The following is a 27,198-nucleotide window of genomic DNA, read 5'->3' on the forward strand; positions in this document are numbered from 1 at the left end:
TTATATAATTTTTGAAATAAAACTAAGAATTTATATTTATCATTGAGAACAACAGAACGTTTCGATCCGCAGGGTGGAACAAAGACTTCAACCCGGATTTGTGCTTCTCGGCCCAAAATTTTCTAAATCAACCAGTGCCTATAATCAGAAAAGTCTTGGAAATTTTTCCACATACTAGCACCTCCTAATTCTATATTAGTCTGGGCAGATTATCGGAGAATAGGCCATTTTTGGGAAAAGTCATTTACCAGCAATTTTATTGCTTTAATCGAATCTTATGATTCTATATATTAAAAATATAGGTATGCAAAGTCCGCAGATAGTGTGCTACTTTTTTTATAAACAAAATGCCGCTCGAAAATCATGTTCTTTCAATTTTTGCTTTATAACTCCAAATATTTTAACTTTACACCAAACACACTCAAATAAAAATTCACCGTAATTAAATTCTGCATAGAGACGTGTTTTTCCCAATTTACTTCAACGAAAGTTTTTCCCGGAAAATGCGGGTTTTTCCAACAGCATCGTTAATTTTCAAATAAAATTTTAGATAAGTAATTGTTTATCAATAATTAAATAACTTGGTAATATAAAAGCTCTTTCCGTATAGACTACAATTCCAGAAGCCGATGGAAATTGAATGAACAGTTTAGCAACAATTGAATTGGTAATTAATAATTTACGGTCGCTATAATAACCACAATTATTATGATACATAAGAATAATTATGATTTTTGTATAAAAACACGTACCTATCTATTGTACTTTACAGAATTGATATTAGGCTATTTAAGCGGCCTCAGGAGTATTTTAAAATTATAAACAATTTTTTGGCTTAAAAACAAATAGAATATCTCGGGAAATATTAAATCAAATTAAATCATGAAAACGGTATTAGAAAAAAAGTGGCAGGAGGCTTCTTCTAAAAGAAAAAACGTTTAATTGTGATGAGTGGTTCCTGAGATACAAGCGGTCAAATTTAATCGGCATTTACGGCAAAGATATAAACAATAGGATCATAATTTTCAAACCATCAGCTTTTCATTTTTATTCTCTTTCTGCACACCAATTTTGCTAACTTTAAAATACTCATAACATATATTATTATAATAAAATCTATCGATATTACGAGTAAAAATTACCAAAAATAACAAAATTCCAATCAAAAATTAGGTTGGAGAAATTTAATCTTAAAGTTCAAAATTGACATACGTTAAAAAATGCATTTTCTCGGCTTCCCATTCAGCAATTTTCTTCATTCCTTTTTTGTTCCCAAGTAACTCGAGTAAAGCCCTCTAACTAACGCATTACTGAATGTCAAAGTTGCTTTTGTTTTGTTATAATAAATTAATTTATTTATTATAAAAAAATTTTTAGTTTGTTTAAATAAAGATTGTATAAATAATTATACAACTTTCAAATGAGAATATTTGTGTTTCTGATCAACTATTTTTATGGGAAATAAGTCACAATTAAATTGAAAAAATAATTTTATTAACGTTTCGACGCCCAAATCGGGTGTCGTTGTCAAAATACAAAATACTACTAAAGTAAACAAAAATGTTTTTGCTAAGTAAAATATTCTTCTAATAATGTATTTAACCTGACTCATTTATATTAGCAATTCAGACATACATAATATATTTATACATTTTAAAGTAGAAGACTTTAAAATGATATTGCCAATATTTATGAGTTGCGTTCCTGGGACGACTTTACTGAAAGATAGTTCATTAGATTACATGAAATCAAACCCAACTCAAGAATTTAAATTAATTGTGGCTTATTTCCCATAATAATAGTTGATCATAAAAATGCCACAAGGAAATAGCTTCAGAACAAAATTTGTGTTTTTAACGTTAAAAGGTACACTTGTAGTAAGTTTATCTAAAAAAAGTCTACAACTAAAAAATATGTAGTTTCCTTTCCTTATAAATAAATTAATCTATTATGGCAAAACACAAGCAAGTTTGACATTTAATAATGCGTTAGTTAAATGGCTCTACTCGAGTTACTTGGGAACAAAAAAAGAATGAAGAAAATTGCTCCATTTGAAGCCGAAAAAATGCATTTATCTACTCTATATCATATTATGTATAAGTTTTTAGTTTATGAAAACTGGCATTATAGATAGCAGTGAGTGAAGGGTTTAAAGTGTGCGTGAAGTAACAATGTATTTTAAATGGGATTTACTCTTTTGCACTGTTTTTTGGCACACTTTCATATAATCAAATTTCCTTAACTTTCGCGTTGTCATGGTGATGACGATGACATAATTAGCAATAAATTACAACAAAAGTTTTGACAGTTTTGTGGTTTGAAAGAAGTTAGAATTTTTAAATTTCAAAGTTCTAAAAATTGTAGAATAGAAATAAATTCCAGTGACGAAAAGTTACAGTTTTTTTAATTTGTTTATCGTAGATAAAATATTGTATGAAACTGTGCGTGAGGTACTTTTTGCGAATTAACGTGATGTAAAGCACTCGCTCCGCTGTCGCTCGTGCTCTAAACATCACGTGCGTTCGCAAAAAGCATACTTCACGAACTGTTGTATAAATAACTATTTTTAACGAATACCGATTTTGAACTTTGAGATTACATTTTCTCTAACCTAATTGAATTTTTGATTGGAATTTTGCAATTTTTAGCAATTTTCACTCATAATATCGATAGTTTTTATTATAATAATATATATGTTATTAGTCCAGAGAAATAAGATTTTTGTCGGGACACTTGAGCAGCCAGGTTGCAAATGGATTTTTTGGGTACTATACAGGGTGAGACAAATAAAGGGCCTATTAGAAATATCTCTAGAACTAAAGGCAACAAAATCATGAAAATTTGAATAAAGGGCTTTTGAAGGATGATCTATTAAATGAAAATATTTTCATCTCTTTGCAACTTCCGGTTATACCGGAAGTTGCTTATAACTTCGTTTTTTTTAATAAGATTTAATAAGTATATTTTTACATTTTTGGATTCTCTTCGATGTCTTCTTTCTTAAAATATGAAGTTTTGTAATATTATACATGGCATTTTAAAAGATAATTAAGTTTTTTTATTAATTTCGTAGCAAAATTGACACCCTGTAGAATTGTAGTAGTTTGACATCTAAAACTCTACTTACGTTCAAATAATTTTTAATATACTCTACTCTTGTTAAGAATCATTAGTATAGCTAAATTTTTAATTTTAGTATACATGGTTGGTCGAAACTCGGAATGAGTATTTTCTGAGTTTTCTTAAATGGGACACCCTGTATTTTAGTATTGTAATAAAATGATATTTTATGGTACTTTTTTATTTCTTAAGCATTCCCTATACCTAACTGCTTTAATTTGTGCTTAATTGTTAATCGCACCAACAATCTTAACTACGTAGGTATTTTGATAGCTAAACCATTATTGGTAATTTTAAGGACCAGTCTGGATTAATATGTATTTATTTCTGAAAAATTATTTGGTATTGAGTATTTTCACGGCCAACCTAATTAATTTTACGTATTTTTTGTTGCAATTAATGTTTAGCTTGAATCATCAATAACTCACAAATTAAAGCAGTTAGGTATAGGGAATGCTTAAGAAATAAAAAAGTACCATAAAAATATAAACTCATTACAATACAAAAATACAGGGTGTTCCATTTAAGAAAACTCAAAAAATACTCATTCCGAGTTTCGACCAACCCTGTATACTAAAATTAAAAATTTAGCTATACTAATGATTCTTAACAATAGTAGAGTATATTAAAAATCATTTGAAAGTAAGTAGAGTTTTAGATGTCAAACTACTACAATTCTACAGGGTGTGAATGTTGCTACGAAATTATTAAAAAACGTAATTATCATTTAAAATACCCTGTATAATATTACAAAACCTCATATTTTAAGAAAGAAGACATCGAAGAGATTACAAAAATGTAAAAATATACAGGGTATCCCATTTAAAAAAACGAAGTTATAAGCAACTTCCGGTATAACCGGAAGTTTCAAAGAGATGAAAATATTGTCATTTAATAGATCATCCTTCAAAACCCCTTTATTCAAATTTTCATGATTCTGTTGCCTTTAGTTCTCGAGATATTTCTAATAGGCCAGTTATCTGCCTCACCCTATATACCTAATACATTATAAATACAAAAATGCCCGTCACAGTGCGGACGAGAAACTTAGTTATTAACAAATAAGGATCAAAAATGGCAGTTTTTTCGTTTAAATCGCTACAGGTAAAAATAGGGTAACTAAATATCTTATTTATAATATTCTTCATTTTGTAGATGAGCCAAGGTTTAAAATGACACTTTTTGAATTTTGGTCCGATCCTTTTTTTGTTTCGGAAAGTGCAAAATAAGACTAAAATTTCAAAAATAAAAATGTGCTAAAACTTTTGCGAAAATGGCCTTAAGGCTTTCATATTGCACGAAAAGTTGAGTCAAACATTCCATATAATGCACAAAAAATTTTAAGACGATTCGTCGATTACTTTATATTTTATTCAATTTGTTTATCGCAAAGAGCTTTTTTTCGCAATGTTATTGTTCAGAAAATAATAATGACATAGCAATTCTGTGGAAACCACATGCAAGAACAATAGTTATATTTTTAAAGTATTAAAAAAAATCGTTAAAAAGTCGTTTTTATCACTCCAAAAAAAGTTTAGTAAAATAGAGTCATTTTTGGCTTCTAAACAATTTGAATAACTTTGTTATTATTGACTATAGAGTAAATCTACTTTGTGATTTCAAAAGCTGGTATTTTTATACAAATTTTCAGAAAAAAGACTTTTTGCCTAGGTTAATTAGGTTCAAAGTTAGCAAATTTTATTATTTAATTCGTAGTTACTTCTATATACATCAAATTCTCCTGTAACAGTGTTAGTTACCATACTACTCCGAAACGGCTTGGCCGATTTTTATAAAATTTTACACGTTTATCCTGTAGGACGTTGAAGAGGTTTTAATCTATTTTTTATATCCAAAACTTATAAGGGGGGTTGCCCCCTGACATATTTTTTTATTTTTTTGGACAAAATTATCTACCTTAATTTTGTATGATGTAGAATTAAAAAATACATACAACCCTTAATTTGTACTCTTCTCTCACGAACTCCTATTTGGTAATAGCCATCTATATATTTACATCTATAAAATTCTCCTGTTACAGTGTTAGTTTCCATACTCCTCCGAGACCGCTTGACCGATTTTTATGAAATTATATATGTATATTCGGTAGGCCTTAGAATCGGTCGTAATCTATTTTTCATATCCCTGAGTGATAAGGGGAGTTCCCCCTAATATTTTGTAATGTTAGGTGGGGTTGTGTGTACATAACGTACTCTATAAGACTACGAGTACATACAAATTAAAAAAATTATTATCAAAATCCATCAACAAGTTCCAGCGATATTAGTCGCAGCATATTTTTGCGGAATCAGTTTCATTTTTTCGAGTGCACGTATTTTAGTAATTCCCCTCCACCGACCATGAATTAATTCCGTTCGGACGCCATTTTAAAACTTTATTAACCACTCTGTTGAGGTTCACAGTTTACTCAAACTTTTACACATCACCTATATATCTTCAACTTCAAAATGGCTGTAGTTAGGTTTCTTAATTGTTATAAACAAAGTAGCCGTCAATTAAACAAAAAAAGGGGCTAACTTTGACCGTAATTAACCTAGGCGAAAAGTTTTTCTTTGAAAATTCCACACCTGTAATTTTGAACCAATCAAAATACGTTATTTTGACAGATCACCATGGCAACGGAGGTATTTTATCGGAAATTTTTTGCTCGTGGGGTACCCAACAGCGAATTATAGTGGAAATTTTTTGACGTTTACAATAACAGAACATTTTTGACAGACTGGTTTTTATTTGTTTACATAATTTAGTTTTGATTCATTTTCTATCACTTGTAGTTACTCAAAACTTATGTAAAATTGAAGAATATACTATTTTCTATCTTGAAATGGTATTCCCATGCAACTACAATGAGTAGAAATTACGAATTTGAAAGCCTAAATAATTGCTGACAAAGCTATGGCGCGCTATTAATCTGTTCATGCAGCTTTGGATTTTCAAATGCAAATTTGGTGTGGAATTTTCTTACCGAATACCACGCGAAGTCAAATTAATATCCGGAAATTTTTTTTTGATCATGAATATTTTTAGAAAATTTCCCTCGTCTGCGACTCGGGAAATTTTCAAAATATTCATGATCTCAAAAAAATTTCCGGAAATAATTTGACCTCTAGTGGTATTACTAGTGAAAATTCGTATAAAAATACCAGTTTTTCAAATTCTATTGTAGTTTTAGGGCCGTTTGTTCGAACGCTAATAAAAAAATGATCATTATCAAATATTTAATTACTGTCACCAACTGTCAATGTCAACTTTGTTTGGGTTGCTGAAGACATAATTATGGATTACAATTATGAAATTAGTTAATCAATTATGTTAATAATTGTTATGTTAATTGATTAACTAATCTCATAATTATAATCAATTATGTTTTCAACAACGCAATCACAGTTGACATTGACAGTTGATGACAGTAATTAAATATTTGATAGTGATCATTGTTGATTAGCGTTCGAACAACCGGCCCTTAGCCTACAGTCAATATTAACAAAGTTATTTAAATTGTTTATAAGCCAAAATGACTATATTTTAGTAAAATGTTTTCTAAGTGATAAAAATAACTTTTTAATAATTTTTTTAAATACTTTGAAAACATGACTATTCTTCTTTCATGTTGTTTTCACAGAATTGCTGTATCATTATTATTTTTTGAAAAATAACATTGCGAAAAAAAGCTCTTTGGGATAAACAAATTGAATAAAACTTAAACTAATTGACGCATCCTCTTAAAAATGTTTGTGCGTTGTATGGACTGGTTGACTCAACTTTTCGTGCAATATGAAAGTCCTAAATTCATTTTCGAAAAAGTTATAGCAAATTTTTTATTTTCGAAATTTTAGTTTTATTTTGCAATATCCGAAGCAACAAATAATAATCGGACTCGAATTCAAAAAACGCTATTTTAAACCTTGGCTTACCTACTAAAAGGAAAATATTATAAATAAGACATTTAATTACCCTATTTTTACTTGTAACGATTTAAACGAAAAAACTCTCATTTTTGACACTTATTTGTTAATAACTAAATTTCTCGTCCAAACTGTGACGGGCATTTTGGTATTTAAAATGTATTAGGTATATAGTACCCAAAAAACCCATTTGCAACCTGACTGCTCAAGTGTCCCGAACATGGTATATTTTTGCCTTATTTACCTGGTGTATATGAGTATTTTAAGGATATGAAAATTGGTGTGGAGAAAGAGAACAAAAATAAAAAGGTCATGGTTCGAAAATTATGATCCTATTGTTTACATCTTTGCCGTAAATGCCGGACAACTTTGACCGGTTGTATCTCAGGAACCACTCATCACAATTAAACGTTTATTCTTTGAAAAGAAGCCTTATGCCGCTTTTTTCCAATATCGTTTTCATGATTTAATTTAATTTAATATTTCCAGAGATATTCTATGTGTTTATAAGCCAAAAAATTGTTTATAATTTTAAAATATTCCTGAGGCCGCTTAAATAGCCCAATCTCAATTCTGTAAGATACATTAGATAGGTACAGTGTCTTTTTATACAAAAATTATTATTATTCTTATGTATCATAATTGTATTGGTTATTATAGCGACTGTAAATTTTCAATTAACAATTCAATTGCTGCTAAACTGTTCATTCAATTTCCATCGTCTTCTGGAATTATAATCTATACGAAAATAGCTGTTATATTACTAAGTTATTTAGTTATTAATAAAAAATTACTTATCTAAACTTTTAGTTGAAAATTAAAGATTTTGTTGGAAAACCCCGCATTTTCCGTGGAAAATTTTCGTTAAAGTAAATCGGGAAAAACACGTCTCTATGCAGAATTTAATTACGGTGAATTTTTGTTTGAGTGTTTTTAGTGTAAAGTTAAAATATTTGGAGTTGTAGAGCAAACATTGAAAAAACACGATTTTCGGGCGCCATTTTGTTTATAAAAAAAGTAGCACACTATCTGCGGACTTTGCATACCTATATTATTAATACATACAATCATAAGATTCGATTCCAACAATAAAATTGCTGGTAAATAACTTTTCCTTGTATTTTGCTAATTAGCCCAGAGTATAATATGAGATTTAGATCAGAATAATTTGATACATACCGCCAGAAAAACGGAAAAGAGGAAGGCCACCGACCTCCTGGAAACAAGGAATTACAAAAGCCATGTCAGAAAGAAATCTTCAAGAAAATGACTGGCTAGATCGACAGGCTTGGCGATTGGGTACCGGAAGGCGTAGAACGCTATAGAACCGGTTATATATATATATATATATATATATATATATATATATATATATATATATATATATATATATATATATATATATAATTTGATACATAACTCAAACCAGAGCGGAAGTTTCAAAAGGCAAATTGGACAAAATTATTATAGCGCTATAATTGGAAAAAAAATGATTTACATATTATCTATATCTATTCAATATACGGGATGGAAGCGTGGACATTGAAGAAAATTGACGTGAGAAGACTGGAGATGACGATGACGAGATGTCGATGCACCGAAGAGTACTGAAGATCTCACGGGTAGATATAATAACCGACGCAGAGGTAATGAGACGTATCCATAAGAAAAGAGAAGTACTTCTAACAATTAAGAGAATTAAACTGAGATATATGAAATATATAATAATCTAGGTCATTATACAAGGAATTATTTAGAGCCGTGGTCTCCAAAGTAAAAATCGCTCTGATGATTGCCAATCTTCGAAGCGGAGACAGCACCTAGAGAATAAGAAGAAGAATACAATATATGCGACTATACAAATCAAAGAACAGAACTTATTATAAATACACACATTAAACACAATTAGTGAGGAACAACAAGGTTTTCGGAAAAATAGGTCCACAATAGACGCCATATTCATAGCCAGACAAATTTCTGAGAAAGCACTGGAATATAATAAACCTGCATTTATGTGCTTTATAGATCTGACTAAGGCCTTCGATTGTGTAAGATTGGAAGATGTGCTAAGATTGCTAAAGGAGAAAAATCAGCCCAACAAGATGATAAGGATAATTAAAGACATTAATACGAAGAACAAAACCAGAATAAAACTCGAGAATGAACTAACATCGGAAGTAGAAATCAAATCGGGAATCAGACAAGAGGAAAGCTTGAGCCTTGAGCTTATTGCTTTTTAATTTAGTCATGGACAAAATCATAGAAAACATTAAAGGTACTGGAAAAGGATATAAGATGGCGGAAAACAAATAAAAATCCTCTGTTATGCTGACGACGCAATCTTAATCTCCGATAACGAGGATAACCTACAGTGAATGGAACAAACTTTCAATACAGTGGCGAAGAACTTCACCATGAAAATATCAAGAGCCAAGACAAAATCCCTGGTAGTGTCAAGGGAACTCATAAGATGCAAATTAGTAATTAACAACGAACTAATTGAACAGGTCTCGAGATTCCAATATCTGGGAATCGAAATATGTAGTTATGGAGATGTTAAAGAGAGCGTCCGAGAGCAAGCAAATAAAGCCAATTACGTATCAGGATGTCTGAGGGATGTCATCTGGAGAAACAAAGATAAAAGGCTGAAAGGGAAAGTACGCATATACAAATCATGTGTAAGACCGATCATGATGTACGCGATAAAAACAAGGTGTGACACAGCAGAAACCAAGAGGATAATGAGAACATCAGAAATGAGAACGCTGAGGTCAATAACTGGGAAAACACTGAGAGACAAAATACCGAACGACAGAATAAGACAGGGTTGGAAAAAACCCGGGTTTTTTTAAGCCCAACCCGACGGGTTTTTTTGAGTTTTTTAGAGTTTTTTCGGGTTTTTTGGGGATTTTCAGTTTTTTATTTAGATTTGATATATAGTTTCTGCTCTATCAAAAGTTTTACAAAAATTATGAATTTTATTGCAAAAATAATAAAATAACAAAATATGCTTACAAAATAAAGCAACTTGACATAAATAAATACATTTGGCATCACTGGCCATCGGTGCATCAGCACCTGCACTACGTCATTTGCCTCCACGCCAACAGCCGGATAATGGGGAATCACCGATATTTCTTCGGGGATTTATTTAGAGCACAAACCTCTTAATTTTGTCAATTTTAACTGTGCGATGCATTGATGAGTGCGTTTTGCCGTGGCGTTCTGGAGTTGTGAAATTACATCATTCTGAAATTATGGCAAATAACAGTATATGTGAAAGAAAATTAGATTTCAGTTGGGCAGACGTTAACAAAATTGAAACGGAAGGAAAGCTTAAAGCCGAATGTAAACATTGTAAAATTTTAATTAGCAGCAAAATTGAAAGAATAAAAGCACACTTGCAGAAATATGCGGTGATAACTAAAAAAAGAGTGGCTGAACGGGCTGACGGGGACATCAATAGAATGAGTGAAATAGAAAGTTGTAGTAGTGGTGGTGGTAGCAGAAGTTTTTCTGAAGAAAGTGCATCAACGAATGTACCTATTAAAAGAAAAAGACAGGCAGGTATGGTAAAATCATTAAATCATTCATTATACTATATTCTATATTTGAGAATTAATTACGTCAATTCAATTAATTCTGTAAACATTTCTGATGCAGTAGAAATATGGAAAGATGCCCTCGAGCATGATTTGTTACAGTCATACAGACAAGAAATAAAAAAGAGATATGACTTTGCCATTCAACCATTTCACCTTTTTGCAAATACTATGGATCCCAAATACATGGGAAGACGACTTACAGGGGAAGAAGAGGAAACAGTCGAACAATGGGTTGCATCGAATCTTTCTGATGAGTTTTTGGCAGTGATGTTATCATACAAGATTAAGGATACAGATATGTTCCCCGCAACACTTTTCAAAGAAGAACTTGTCAAAAAAATTCTCAACAAAGGAATGGTGGAAGCTGATATCAATAAAAAATAAAAAAACAAATAAAATACCAGATGAATTTTGTATTTATATGTTATCTATGTTCTCATGTCCAGCTTCATCTGCATCTATTGAGCGGATTTTTCCTTCATATGGATTAATATGGACTAAGCTTCGAAACAGATTAGGTGCCAATAGAGCTGCAAACTTGGTAAAAATATATAATCATTTAAGAACGGAGTCCTTGTCCTCGACCGAGTCTAACGAATAACGAATGGGAATTGGGAATGTGACAAAAATACAGATTCTGATTTTCCTGATAACTAATATGCTTTGCTGATGCTTTGTTTAACAAGAAACTTGTTTATTTTTTTATTTTTCTATATACCATGTTTAAAATAAGTGTTTTATTAGTTTAGTTTCAGTTTCTCTCGTTTTGTATTCACCTACTACTTACTTCATGGTATTTATGCTAGTTTTGGTTTTTATTCAGAAATAAATATATGTATATGACGTTCATTCAACTTAAAATTTTTCCTTTTTTTTTGAAAAAACCCAAAAAACCCAATAATAGTGGGTTTTATCAATTGAAAAAACCCGAAAAAACCCACTGGGTTTTATAAGATGGGGAAATTCTATGCCAACCCTGGAATAAGAGATCTCTGTAACATACAAGATATAGTACGGTGGGGAAGACAGAGACGACGAGAGTGGAATCAGCATGTGTCGAGAATGGATAGCGAAAGAATTAGTCTAGGCGCCAGAGGGGTCACCGTGTCATATTCAATTCTGATGGACAAACTCAACGGTTTCTTATGGATTTTGGGCTGCTGATTACGAATTTCGAGGGGGGATTTCGATCCGAGTGGTCAAAAAATTGTTATAAACAATTTAATTGTTTATAAATTGTTTATAAGGCTCTGGCTCATAAACTAAAAGAGGTAAAATAAAATGTTTGGAATAAAATTTGTTCCTTAATAAAAAACGAAGAAAAAACCGTTTACTAAACTTAAATCTAATAATTAGAACTCAATGCAAATTGCAAATTGCAAAATGAGTATTTTTCGAAGCTTTATCGATCGTAACTCGGCTTCTGCGCATGCAAATAAGTCTTGGAAGGTGTCGTTTTAAAGCTTAATTAACAGGCTTCCAAACAAAGTGTGTTAAATTACATGATATTCATTTGTTTTAAAGTTATACCCGTTTGAAGTTACAATTTTCTTAAAAATATTGTACATTCATTTGTTTATAAGGGTTTCAAGCAAATTTGAGCTATAAACATTTATACTTTAATCAACAATAATGATAGAAAAACTCAAAAGGAACAATTTGAGGTTATGAAAATGTTCATAAGTTTATTTTTGGCCAAGATGTCGATATTTTAATGGCGCGCGCTATGAGGTGCAAGATCGGCTCACCGCGTAAAGGTTCACGCGCTAACTTCTCGATGCAAATTATAATTTTTATGTATACATTCGTTATCTTCATTTTTCATTTTTGAAGATCCTAATAAAATTTTATCTTATAATTCTTATAATTAAATCATCATATTGTACCTCGTATCACCTTTCATTCTATTTACATTGTCTTCTATTTTTTACGCTAAATGAGAAAAAAACATTAAAAACTAATATTTCAGAAGTAGATATAACTAAAAAGTAAGTTGATATTATTTATTAATACTATTTTTACAACCATTTTTTTCATGCATCTGCAAATCTGCATAGAGATATACAGGGAATATCAGCTTTTTTACATCTGCATAAGTTCTTAGCGAAATTTTAACAGTTACATGCTGGTACAAGTCTGTTCTTGTAGGCAGTAAAACTAAAACTTTTTGAGGCTTCAGAGTCTAATTATCTACATGATATCCATATAAAGTGGATCTAGTTCTTTTGCAGCATCATCAAGTCCCGTCAATTGTGTGTATGCCGCCACATCATAAATGCTCGTTTTATATGCAATGATGATACTGCAAAAGAACTCGATCCATTTTTATATGGATATCACATATTGGCTCATTTTCATGCGTAGAAGCCGAGTTACGATCGATAAAGCGTCGAAGAATACATACTTACTTGACTGTGAGCCAATCTTGCGCCTCATAGCGCGCCATTAAAATGTCGACATCTTAGCCAAAAATAAACTTACGAACATTTTCGTAAGCTCAAATTGTTCCTTTTGAGTTGTTTTATGATTATTGCTAATTAAAGTATAAATGTTTATAGCTCAAGTTTGCTTGAAACCTTTATAAACAAATTAATGTACAATTTTTTCAAGAAAATTATAACCTCAAACGGGTATAACTTTAAAACAAATGAAGATCAAATAATTTAACAAACTTTCTTTGGAAGCCTCTTAATTAAGCTTTAAAAGAACACCTTATAAGGCTCATTTGCATGCGTAGAAGCCGAGTTAGGATCGGTAAAGCTTCGAAAAATACTTATTTTGCAATTTGCAATTTGCATTGTGCACTAATTTTACAATATCTTGAGTTCTAATTGTCGGATTTAAGTTTAGTAAACGGTTGTTTCCTCGCTTTTAATTAGGGAACAAATTTTATTTGAAACATTTTTTTATCTCTTTTAGTTTATGAGCCAGAGCCTTATAAACAATTTATAAACAATTAAATTGTTTATAACAATTTTTTGACCACTCGGATCGAAATCCCCCTCGAAATTCGTAATCAGCAGCCCAAAATCCATAAGAAACCGTTGAATTTGTCCATCAGAATTGAAAATGACACGGTGACCTCTATTTGGCGCCTAGACTAAATAGCCCGTATAGCCAGGGATTCGAAGCCAACAGGCAAGAGACCAATAGGAAGCTTCTTTAAAAGGTGGCGAGATAGCTGGCAGTCAACATCACAGCTACGAATACAAGCTCAAAATCGGTAAGGAACAGGCCAAGAGGCCTATTATAAGAAGAAGAAGAAGAAGAAGAAGATTTGTTTTTATATCAAATTGCAATAAAAGTGGTATAATGCAATAACCTTTTCATATTGGACCGAATATGATTCTGACAACTATCATATTTAACTAAAATATCATTCAACAATTCACGACATTCTTAAAATAATATATGACGTTAAAATTAATGACGCACTTAAAGAAGGCTCTTGAAGAACATTACCGAAAATACACAGTAATACTATGTTTATGCAATTAGAATATCTGCAATAAAATGTGCAAATATAATACCTGCTCACCTGCAGTAATATGCGTTTAATTGTTTAGTAACGCTTGGAGTCAATGGTCTTTTTACAGTTTGTAGGACAGTTATCAACGCTCTACATTGCCTAGCGGGTATACAGTCACCAGTTTCACCAGTTGGAGTCCGACAACCTTGATTAGCATTACCCCAAAATCCTGAAAAAATATGAAATTAAAAATAAAATATTTTTATCTACTCTATGCCATATTATGTATAAAGGCTGTATGACACTATGCATTTTCTTGTATCATTTCTAATATCGTTTCTGATATGTCAAAAAAATGTATAGTGTCATACACAGATACAAGAAATGATATCAGAAACGATACAAGAATTTGTGTCAGGCACAGATTCTTGTACAATAACTGCGCCAATTTCTGCGCAAAGAGCAAAAACGTAAAACCTGCTGGTAAAACTTCTAAATGTCATAATGGCGGCTGAAAATGAGATCATATGATTTATGTCTTGATGAATTTATTTGTGTTTTGTAGGTATTATTTAATAAATATTTTATTGATACTTAATATACCGTTTGGTATGGACTACTGTTCTACTAATAACCATATATTTAGAATAACTTTGGGTTTCATATTGCATAATTTTTTAATAGAGGAAAATACAATAGTTCCAATTTGGATCAAACTGAAGATAATTATAATGCAAATATTTTAGCACAAATATCAAAACAAAATAAAAAACACAAATAATCAACAGTCAACGTAAAAATTCTAGTTATTATAACATTAAAATATTTGTTTTTAAAAGTTTATAAATTTTATAAAATCCTTAAAATCAGCTGTAGACGCAGTACTACCATACCAATGTAACGTGACAGGGTGACAAACAAAATTTCGACCAATCACGTGCCGAATTTCATACAGTTTTCGATACAAGAACTTGCATAGTGTCATACAGGGCACAAATGTACGTACAAGAAATGATACAAGAAAATGTATACAAGAAACGATATCAGAAACGATATTAGAAATGATACAAGAAAACGCATAGTGTCATACAGCCTTAAGTTTTTAGTTTGTGAAAACTGTCATTGTAGATAGCAGTGTGTGAAGGGTATAAAGTGTGCGTGAAGTGACAATGTATTTTAAATGGGATTTACTTTTTCGCACACTTTCAATGGGTTTTTTGGCCCACTTTCATATAATCAAATATCCTTAACTTTTGCGTTGTCATGGTGATGACAATATGAGCAATGACTTACAACAAAATTTTTGACAGTTTTGTGGTTTGAAAGTAGTTAGGATTTTTAAATGTCAAAGTTCTAAAAATTGTAGAATAGAAATGAATTCCAGTGACGAAGAGTTACAGTTTTATTATTTGTTTAGCGTAGATAAAATATTGCATGAAACTGCGCGTGAAGTACTTTTTGCGAACTTACGCGATGTATAGCACTCGCTCCGTTGTCGCTCGTGCTCTAAAAATCGTTTGCATACTTCACGAACTGTTTCATAAATAACTACTATTTAATAGAAATTATTTAGAAATTACAAAGTTTGACGTTTGTCACAACAATAACATAAAAACTATACCAAACAGAAATTCATAATTAGTTTGTAGAAAATCTGCATACTTCAAGTCAGAAAGTAACCGCAGAAATCGATGTTAGTCATTCATCAATTCTTCGAATATTAAAAGAAAATAAAATGTACCCGTATAAAACAATAATAACTCGTAGAAGGATTTCGTAGAAGATCTTATTGATCATAGAATTTAGCTTTGTAAAGAAATGATGAAAAAATGTAGACCGCATTGTAGACCACGGCATTTGGAACAGAAAACACCGGAATAAATCGATTTGTAAATACAACACCTATCGACTTACAACTTGTTGCACTGTTTTCAGGATGACGTAGGAAAAAAACTACAATGGTAAAATAGGTGAAAATGCATAATTATTGCATTTTAAATTGCATAAACGCATCCAAGATTGCAAAACAAATGTCAAAATCAGAATAATAAAGGCCCCATTTTGTTATTCGGGAAGTTTTTGGGGTCACTGAACAGGAATATGCCATCAGAACCAACCCAGCAGCCCAAACTCTGCCCAAAAACACCTGGTGCCCAGGATTAAAGTGCTAAGGCACGTCATCTTTAACAAAATCTGGCCCTTAATATACTGATTTTGACAAATTTATACACTTTTGGATGCATTTTATGCACTGTCAATGCACTTATGCATTTCCACCCATTTTTATAGTGTAGACTTTTTTTTTGACGTCATCCTGAACACAATGCAAAAAGTTGCAAGTCGATTAGGTGCTGTATTTAAAAACGATTAATTTTTTCCTAAATGCCCTGGTTTATTGTAATCCAATTCTAAAGTGTATTGTTTTTAGAAAAGTGGACTGAAAAATTTTTTCAGTCCACAGACAACGTAATCGTCAAAATTACATTTATTTGTCTACAGAAAATCTTCACTCGAAATGAAAAGCATTATGTTCTTCTCTTCTGGAATTGTTGGAATCCTGCTCCCTTTTTCTTTTATGGTTATTTAAATAGAAATAGTCCTGTCGCCAGTGGGGGTACAACGGCCTTCTTAATTCAGATGGACTTACCCAAGCTTTTCTAATGTATTTTGACCCGTAGAACACGAATTTTTTGGGTAACAGTCGATAAGATTGTTATAAACAAAGAACTTGAGGAATCACATAACAGCGATTTTTTGCAAAACAAAACATTTTTTTTGTATTTTTTGGGTCATTCTAAGCAAAAAATGTTTTTACAAGTTTTTTCGTAGGATGCATAGTTTTCGACATACGCGGTTGAACTTTCAAAAAATCGAAAAATTGCAATTTTTGAACCCGAATAACTTTTGATTGAAAAATAAAATAGCAATTCTGCTTATCGCATTTGAAAGTTCAAGTCAAATTCTATCGGTTTTGATTACTTTCATTGCTAAAAATTAATTTTTTTATTGTTAAACCAAGCTATGAACACATAGTAATTGAATGATGTTTTCAATGTATTTCTCATTTGAAATCGAACGAGTAGGCGAGCATACAGACAATTTCTAGGTAGATTACTGTCATCGAGGCACAGCGTCTGAGAACATTACATATATTAAAACGCATGCATTGGGCACGGGAAACACTATGTGTTTAGGGCTTTGTTTACCAAATAAAAACTTCATTTCTAGCAATGCAAATAATCAAAACCGATATAATTTGACTTGAACTTTCAAATGCATTAAGCAGAATTGCTATTTTATTTTTTAATCAAAAGTTATTCGGGTTCAAAAATTGCACTTTTTCGATTTTTTGAACGTTCAACCACGTTTATCTCGAAAACTATGCATCCTACGAAAAAATTTGTAAGACCATTTTTTGCTGAGAATCACCCAAAAAATACAAAAAAGTTTTGTTTTGCGAAAAATCGCTGTTATGTAATTCTTCAAGTTCTTTGTTTATAACAATCTTATCGACATCCGGATCGACTGTTACCCAAAAAGTTCGTGTTCTACGGGTCAAAATACATAAGAAAAACTTGGGTAAGTCCATCTGAATTAAGGAAAACGTTGTACCCCCACTGGCGACAGGACTAAAATAACTTGTTACGTTTTAAAAATTCGACCATCTATATACTATTTTTATTAATAAGATTATTCCACTTTTCCATATCGTTTCCCACATTTCTCTTATTTTCTGAAATAAATAATCGAATAGATAGCAAACTTTGAATTTGGCAAGGGTTGTCACGGATACGTTACGGTACGTCATCTTGACAGTCGTCAATTCTAAAATTGGGGTGCTACATACTTGTAGGTCTGGATCCCGCGTATGAAAAAAAAGTTGATTAATAGCAAGCTGAAAATTTGTTAATAGCTTAAGGGTGTCTAGTCGGATAAACTTTGATATATGGGAACACTGGAACAGGGGCAGTTTTTAATTGTGGAACAGGTTAAAAATTTGGAACGGTCAGACCGCGAAAACGGCACATTTATTTTGTCCGACAGAATAGACTTGAACTCTCCGAACAGAGATTAAACTCTCATGCAAAAATCAGACTGCTATTTATCACCTGTCATAATTCCTGTCATTTGACATATTCTACATGTTCCACTCATTAAAACGCCCATTTGGTGATAAATAGCAGTCTGATTTTTGCATGAGAGTTTAATCTCTGTTCGGAGAGTTTAAGTCTCTTGTGTCGGACAAAATACATGTGCCGTTTTCGTGGTCTGACCGTCCCAAATTTTTAACCTGTTCCACAATTAAAACTTCCCCTGTTCCAGTGTTCCCATATATCAAAGTTTGTCCGACTAGACACGTTTAAGCTATTAACAAATTTTCAGCTTGCTATTAATCAACTTTTTTTCCATACGCGGGATCCAGACCTATTGGAACATAAGTTTTCAGGCAATTGATCTTGGATAGATCACCCTCATTGGGGATATCGGCCTGAACTTATGTTAATTGAACTTGGCATATTGTAGTGTTGCTGTGGGTACATTTTGTGTAGTTGCCAAGTTCACACTGTATGATACGGGACCTATTTCCAAGTCACCATTATAGATAGATGCCGTGACGATTCCTTGCAGCCACTCTGAAGGAAAATAATACCAGGTATGTCTAATTCGATTTCTTAAGCACTACTCTAGGTGCATTGTTGATTTCCGAGCTTTTTATTTATTAGTGTGTCTGAGAGTTGTTATTTCTCTCTTGCAGTTATTTGGCCTTAAATCACATAATAGATAGGGGTAGAGTTATTGGTGGCAAATACTCTGTTGTGGAAAGTAGAAGAGTATATATTTGTATCTGTGCTCCCTTGAAAACCCTTCTGACCAAAGGTTAGTATAATATCTTCTATTGTTTTCATATTTATTAGTTGTTATTGAATTTGAATTGTTGCTCTGATGTCATTTTGAAGAAATTTACATTAATTTACAGGTTTAATTTTTTTCTTATTTGACATTGCTACTAAAATAGAATTATTTCTCTGACGTTATTTTCAGTCAGTTTTTAGTTCATATTTTTGTTAATTTATTAGTTGCTGTAGTAGTAGATGTCATTTTCAGTTTAGGTTAATTTATTAGTTTTAGATTTAGTTTTATAAAATATGAGAATGTAAATACAAGGAGATATTCTAATACTATTTTTCTCTTTTTACGGTTTCCAATTACTTCCAATTTCTTCTTTTAGTTTTTCGTTTCGTTTTGTTCTCATTGTTTTGATTACGTCGTTGTTACGTTACTAGTTATTCTTCTCATTGGAATTGGATACATCGTTGGATACCTCACTACAGAATTAAGATAAGGATTTTGATTAATTTATTTTTTTATGCGTTTATGTTCATTAGCCTTTATTAATTTTAATTTATTTGTGAGTATTACCTAGTGCGTTTTCGGTTTGTTATACTGGTTTACGTTTTACAGCGATCGCGCCTGAGCTCACGCGACGCTTATAATTTTCTGTTAATTTTGAGGGCTAGAAGCCCTTATTTGCTTTGTCGCAACTAGTTACTAGGTAGGTTATCGTTGTGGTTGTTTAATATTATTATATTTGTTCAGTTTTTTTATAATTATTGCATATTTACGGACTAAGTTTATTTATTATTTATTTATTTATTATTAATAGATAATTTATACGTGAAGTGTCGCTTAATTTCATTTGTTCCATACACCACATGACTTGTACTGCAACAATTTGGTAGGTTTGGAGTTGCAGTCTACTTTAGGCGTGGGCCGTGGGACAAATCTGCCTGGCGCCCATCCATATTAAGGTTGAAAGAGAAGTCTCAACAAACCCCCCCCCCTCCCCATCTCCACTTGAGCATAGCGGGCTACGCCTTTGTTGTCATCCGACAGCCGGTGTAGCAACGTAGCGTCCGCGCACGAACGGCGAGGCGTTGCAGAGTATAAAAGCGAAAAGTCTCAGATACAGAATTCACTATTAAAATAAAAATTAAAATAGTAAATAATTATTTAAATCTGAAAACTTTTTGTTAGAATTTCTTTCTTGTATATCCTTAATCTGTGATTTTGAAATTTTTAAGACAACAGACGACGAATAAAGAAAGCGAAAATAACTCTACAATATTCAGTCACATTCCGTTTTCATTCGTCTAGGAAAAAACGGTCCGAGTACTCAAATCTGAGTAAAGATAGAAATGACTATTTAATAATGCTTCAAAAAAGTGTCATGAAAATGTTGGAAAAAATTGTGATCCAGCAAACTCACAACTAGAGAATGGGCTAAGGATTTAGTAAAATGGAGCAATGTCTGTAAGAAGTGACAGTAAAAGTGTAGTATACAAACGTTCTTTCAATTTACATTCGTTAAATTTATCTGACTTATGGAAAGCATGAGAAGGTAAGCAGGGGAATTAGGACGGCATAGCTACTGAGACCTCATAGTAGCAATAGATTCACCATTCGTAGTTCAATCGCGTCACCGCATGCCTAAAAGAAGATTGAGGTAGACTACAAATCGATAACAGATCACAAAATAGAGTATTTTTGTGTAAGGTGCTAGTACATTTTAGAAGACCAAAAATAATCATTTTTTTCAAGAATTTTGTTCTCAGAACCTTTTTTAAAAATAAACATAAAACTTTTTACATATTAACATCCAACTCTTAGAGAGTAGAAAAAATATATCTTTACACTAATATTGTAGAGGGCACACAAGTCGAGGCCTCTAAAAATGATGGCGGACAGTTAATCTCAGGATTGGAATATCTGAAACAAAAAAATAGTACTGAATTTGAAAAATAAAAGGTCTCTTACGTGACTATTTACCACAATTTGACCAAAAAATAAAAAATAAATATTTTTTAACCATGAAGAACTGAAGAAAAACAGGCAATTTTTTCATAACAATTTTTCAAATTTCCGTAAAATTTTTATTTTGCGGATTTTTTCATTAATGGTGGTAAATCGTCACGTAAGAAACCTTCCTTTTTCAAACGCCGGACGATTTTTTTTTTGTTTTAGAGATCCTAAACGTGAGATTAACTGTGCGCCATCGGAACTACTTTTTTTCGAGGCCTCGACTTTGTCGCCCTCTACAATATTAGTGTACGCGCATAAATGAAAAAAAAATACATTTTTTGTATTCCCTAAGAGTTAGATATTAATATGTGAAAATTTTTATGTTCATTTTTAACAAAGGTTCTAAAAAATCTTGAAAAAATGCTTATTTTCTGTCTTCTAAAGTGTACTAGTACCTTGGAAACGAATGATTTTAGGTGTTCTACATTAGCTAACAGGTAACTGTCGATGGTTTTTTAGAGGTTACTGGAAGAATTATAATGTATTTCTAGATAGGTAATATCATTGTAGTATTCAAAGTTACGTAGCTTATAGATTAATAAACAATTTATTATTTTGAATGGTACCACCAACATTACGAGGAACAGAAAGGTATCGGCTTTCTGTCTCCTTTTCTTGAATGTATTTTGTTACAATTGGTGCCACCACAACCCATCGATACGGAGTTGGAGTCATCATCTCAAAAAAATGGAAAGATGCTGTAGCAAATTTTACTCCATTCTCAGAGCGCGTGATGTTAATACAACTGAAAGATAAGAAGAACATAATAAACATCATACAAGTGTACGCTCCTACAGGAGACAAAGACGAAGAGGAAATAGAACAATTCTATAATAACTTAGAAGAGGTGATGAGAAAAACAAAGAGACAACACATTAACATAGTAATGGGCGATCTGAACGCCAAGGTAGGTCAGGGTAAAGTTGGAGAAAATGTCGGTGAATACGGCTTAGGTAATAGAAATGAAAGGGGTGATCGTTTAGTTCAGTTTTGTCAAAGCGAAGATTTAATAATAACTAATACATTCTTTAAATTACCCCCAAGGAGACTGTATACGTGGACGTCACGTCAACACACACAAGAAAAAGTAATCAGAAACCAAATAGATTACATAATGGTGACAAAAATATACCGTAATGCCGTGAAATCTACTAAAACTTACCCTGGAACTGATATCGGTTCGGATCATAATCCAGTAGTATCTGTGTTAGAAGCTAGACCAAAGAAAATGAGAAAAACCATCATCCCAACGTTAGACTTAAGTCAGCTTAAAAGTGAACACCGACGACAAACAGTGCGCGAAGAAATCAACACCGACCTCAGTGTAGCAGAAAACCAAATCCGCAGAACAGACAACATAGATGAAAAACTGAAGTATATAAACACTATAATAAGAACTACGGGAAAGAAACACCTAACCAAATCTCCAAAGAAACATAAGGTGTGGATGACACCAGACATACTAGAACTAATGGATGAAAGACGCAAATTGAAGAATAATTCAGAAAAATACAGAGAGGTTGATAAGAACATAAAGCAAATAATAAAGAAGGCCAAAGAATCATGGATTAAAGAACAATGTGTAGAAATGGAAGACTATGAAAGAAAGTATGACACATTCAATATACATAAAAAAGTAAAAGAACTTACAGGAACCCAAAGAAGACATCAAATAAGTTTGCTTAAGGACAAAGACGGAAATATTATTGTAGACTTAACAGAAAAAATTAATAGATGGAGTGAATACATAAGAGAATTGTTTGAGGACAACAGAAATAACATTGACAAGGTAAATGGTGAAACGGGACCTGAAATCCTAAAATGTGAAGTAGAAATGGCACTTAGAAATTCCAAAACTGGAAAGGCAAATGGACCCGATGAGGTTCCTACTGAATTACTAAAGCTCTTGAATGATGAATCAATAGGTATAATATTGCACTTATTTAACACAGTATACAATACTGGTATTATACCTCAAGAGTGGCTGCTGTCTACATTCGTTACACTGCCAAAGAAATTCAATGCAAAAGAATGTTCAGAACATCGAACAATATCTTTAATGAGCCATCTACTAAAGATATTTCTAAAAATCATCCACAACCGAGTTTATCAAAAGTTGGAGTCAGATATTAGTAATACACAGATGGGGTTCAGAAAAGGACTAGGGACTCGAGAAGCTCTCTTTGGTTTAAATGTTCTTACACAAAGATGCCTAGACGTTAATCAAGAAGTACATGCATGTTTTATCGATTTTGAAAAAGCGTTTGACAGAGTACGCCACGATAGGCTAAGAGACATTCTTGAAAGGAAAGACATAGATAATAAAGATCTGCGAATAATTCTCAACTTATATTGGAATCAGAAAGCTAACATCAAAATAGAAAACGAGATATCAAAAGCAATAGAAATACGTAGAGGAGTAAGACAGGGATGCATTTTGTCACCACTGCTATTTAATGTATATAGTGAAAGCATATGTCAGGAAGCACCTTTGCAAGCAAATGAAGGAATCGTAATCAATGGAGAGGTTGTAAATAATATTCGATACGCAGACGACACTGTACTAGTTGCAAGAACAGTACAAGAATTACAACGATTACTTACAAACATAAATATTGCTTGCAACAATTATGGCATAAACATTAATATCAAAAAAACCAAGTATATGGTCTTCAGTAAAATCATGACACAACCAGCACATATTAGTAAAAACGGCATTCAAATTGAAAAAGTATCAAGTTATAAATACTTGGGAACTTTAGTAAACGAAACTGGAGACCAAAACAATGAAATAAAAAGACGTATCGAAATTGCCAGGGCCACCTTCATAAAGCTGAGAAAATTCTTCTGCAACAGAGATATAAGCATCCCTCTACGATTAAGAATGCTAAGTGGCTACGTATTTAACACGCTATTATACGGTGTAGAGGCCTGGACTCTCAAACAGAACAACATAAAAAATATTGAAAGTTTCGAGATGTGGTGCTACCGTCGAATGCTGAAGATAAGTTGGGTTGAAAGAATCACAAATCTTGAAGTAATACGAAGGATAGGAAGAGACCCAGAAATTTTATTAACGATAAAACGAAGAAAACTCGAGTATTTGGGTCACCTGATGAGAGGTCATAAATACGCATTACTTCAAAATATAATGCAAGGAAAAATAGAAGGAAAACGGAATCCAGGCCGTAGAAGAATGTCGTGGATGCGGAATTTGAGAGAGTGGTTTGGCTGCACCACTAATGAACTTTTTAGGTCAGCTGTAAACAAAGTCAGGGTAGCCTTGATGATTTCCAATCTCTGATAGGAGTGGCACAAGAAGAAGAAGACAATTGGTGCAATAATTTTTTAGTTTTGATTTATTCGTTATCTCCTCCCTGATTTTGTTGTTTTATTTGTGATGTATACGACTCATGTCCATTGACTATTCATGTGTCTTTGGCGGCAGTGAAGGAAAGTATTCCCTGTTTTTCCTACTCACTAGTCGGCTTATAGCCCGATCAGGGAACACAAAATTTTACGAAAACCTCAAAAAAAATAAAGGAAGGCTGAAAATTTGGGAATAGGTAGTTGAAATTGTCTATTATTATATAAAAAAAAGTTTACAATTCTACATCCCCTCCATTTTACAAAAATTGGGAAATACGGGTGAAAAATATTTTCTCGGGAGTGAAAAAATATACGTTCAAAATAGGCCCGGAATTGGATAAAATGACTAATTCTAAGCAACTTTTGTTCTATAGAGTTTTTTCACTAAGTCAATACTTTTCGAGTTATTTGCGAGTGAATATGTTCATTTTTAACAAAAAAACATGTTTTTGGTCGGTTTTTCACAGATAACTTAAAAAGTAAGTATTCTAGCGAAAAAAATATTCTTAGTGATAATATAGCTTATAAAAAATTGAAAAAAATTGTGTACGCGTGAGGTATTCAAACCCAGTAGAAGCCGAGTTGTAGCTAATGAAAAGTAGGATCTTCTTCGTCAAATTCCAAATCGAATACTTTAATGTGAAATAACCAAAAAACAGAGCACTTTTCGGGGAAAATTCATAATAACTTTTTTAAAGTGTTTAAAAAAAGGTTTACTTTTGTTTTTTAAAAAACTTCTGACATTAAAAATAAGTGAGGCACGCTCAAAATATTGTTGGCTCCTTTTATTTTTTGGTACAAAAATCGCGAAAATCACCCCCTAATTAGCTTCCCAAATAAAATTAATCGTTACCGCTTCACAAGTTACTTTACTTATGTATTATTTATATTATCGATAAGTTGCATTGGTTCAAAGTGCTCATTTTTGAAAAAAATTTGGTTTAAAATAAAGCGTTTTTTTTATTTTGAAAAAAAAATGGAATTGTTCATGGAAATAACTTAAAAATTGTTAGTAATACCAAAAATCTTCAAGGATAATAAAATATACGTTTTGCTTTTCTGAATTGAAAATTGGTTATGCTATGGCTGTTCAAAATTTGCCTAAACTCGTGATTAGTTACTCGTTCAAGCCATTTTAACTACAGCTTTTTCAAAAATAAGCACTTTGAACCGATGAAGCTTACAGATCATATAAATAATACATAGGCAAAGTAACTTGTAAAGTAGTAATGATAAAATTTATTTGTGATGCTAATTAGGGGGTGATTTTCGCGATTTTTTTACCAAAAAATAAAAGGGACCAACAATATTTTGAGCGTAACTCACTTACTTTTAATGTTACAAGTTTTTTTTTAACAAAAATAAACCTTTTTTTTAAACCCTTTAAAAAGGTGAAATGAATTTTCCCCGAAAAGTGTTCCGTTTTAGGGTTATTTCACATTGAAATATTCGATTTGGAATTTGATGAAGAAGAACCTACTTTTCATTAGCTACAACTTTGCTTCTACTGGGTCTACAGACCTCAAGCATACACCATTTTTTTTTCAGTTCTTTATAAGCTATATTTTTTCTAAGAATAATAAATGCTGTATAAAAGGTATATTTAAAAAACCCTCAAAAGGGCCACATCAATTCACATAACTAGTTTTCGACTGGTTTACCAGTCATCATCAGTGCTTACGTGCAATGTACATGCTAGCCACCAAAATGCTATTTTACAAAAATATGTGGGTCAAAGCCCATTTCAAGTAGTCCGTTAAGGAAACATAAGTATAAAAAGCTACCTTAAGCCTTGATGTTTAAAATATAATTTAATTTGCCCTAGGTAACATCTGAAACTTGGGTGTGACTTGTTCACATGTTGGAAGTTTGACGGCAAGTGACTTATATACAGCATTTATTGTTTTTGTATCACATGGTATACAGCCAACTACAGGAAAACTTTTTTCCTTGTGGATTTTTTCTAAGAATATTTTTTCGCTGAAATACTTACTTTTTGAGTTATCTCCGAAAAACCGTCCAAAAACATGTTTTTTCTATTAAAAATGAACATATTTACAGTGGAACCCCGATAAGTCGGCCCCGATAACCCGGAAGTCCGGATAACCCGGACCGATTTTTATCAGACAAACATTTCAACAATAAAATATATGTAATATAATATTTGAGAGATAATGGGTATTTGTGTAATTTGAACTAAACGATAGTAAAAATGACTCATGGCACATGGCGGCAGAGCCGACTATCGAAAACAACAGACATCTGTTATTCCTTTTTTGTACACCTATTTATTTCAAACTGTGTTAGCATTGTTTAAAAAATACTAAAAGACTACATATTTAAAAAATTCTTTTTTAAACAAAGGTCTTAGTCTGTTCTTAAATAACATGCGATTGTGACCACAATGTGTGTAGTACACAGTCGTATTGTTCGCTTCCGTTATGTAATCGTGCTTCAAATAAGTTTGTGATTGCGTGTTTTTTGTCTACGTAATGGCAACAAAACGTAAAAATGTTGTAGTGACAATGGAAAAGAAACTAGAAGCATTAGGTAGGATTGATAAAGGCGAATCTTTAAAAACAATTGCAGCATCATATGGTGTCGGTATATCTACAGTATCGGATTGGAAGAAAAATAGAACTAAAATCGAAGAATTTTGTTTCAACATGATAACAAAAGACAGTTTGGACAATCAGTGCCGGTGCAAAGTTAATAAAGCTAAAAATGAGACTCTCGACGACGCTTTGTATGTATGGTTTTATGCGGAACGCGAACGTGATTTACCAGTGAAAAAATGAACAGTACTCTATACAACTATACGTAATTTAGATGTGTACTGTGCATATAT

General features: G+C 32.0%; 1 protein-coding gene across 1 annotated transcript in view; it reads right to left on the minus strand.

Moving 5' to 3' along the window:
- The window catches only part of LOC114331475 (phenoloxidase-activating factor 1-like), a 145,851-nt gene that overhangs the window by 81,590 nt on the left and 37,063 nt on the right, over window positions 1–27,198 (minus strand). Inside the window, exon 2 of the mRNA XM_028281063.2 lies at window positions 14,190–14,349. Coding sequence (XP_028136864.2) covers window positions 14,190–14,349 — 160 coding nt within the window. The remainder of the gene's footprint in view (window positions 1–14,189; window positions 14,350–27,198) is intronic.

The sequence above is a fragment of the Diabrotica virgifera genome, chromosome 6 (genome assembly GCF_917563875.1).
Source record: "Diabrotica virgifera virgifera chromosome 6, PGI_DIABVI_V3a".
In the NCBI taxonomy this organism is placed as follows: domain Eukaryota; kingdom Metazoa; phylum Arthropoda; class Insecta; order Coleoptera; family Chrysomelidae; genus Diabrotica; species Diabrotica virgifera.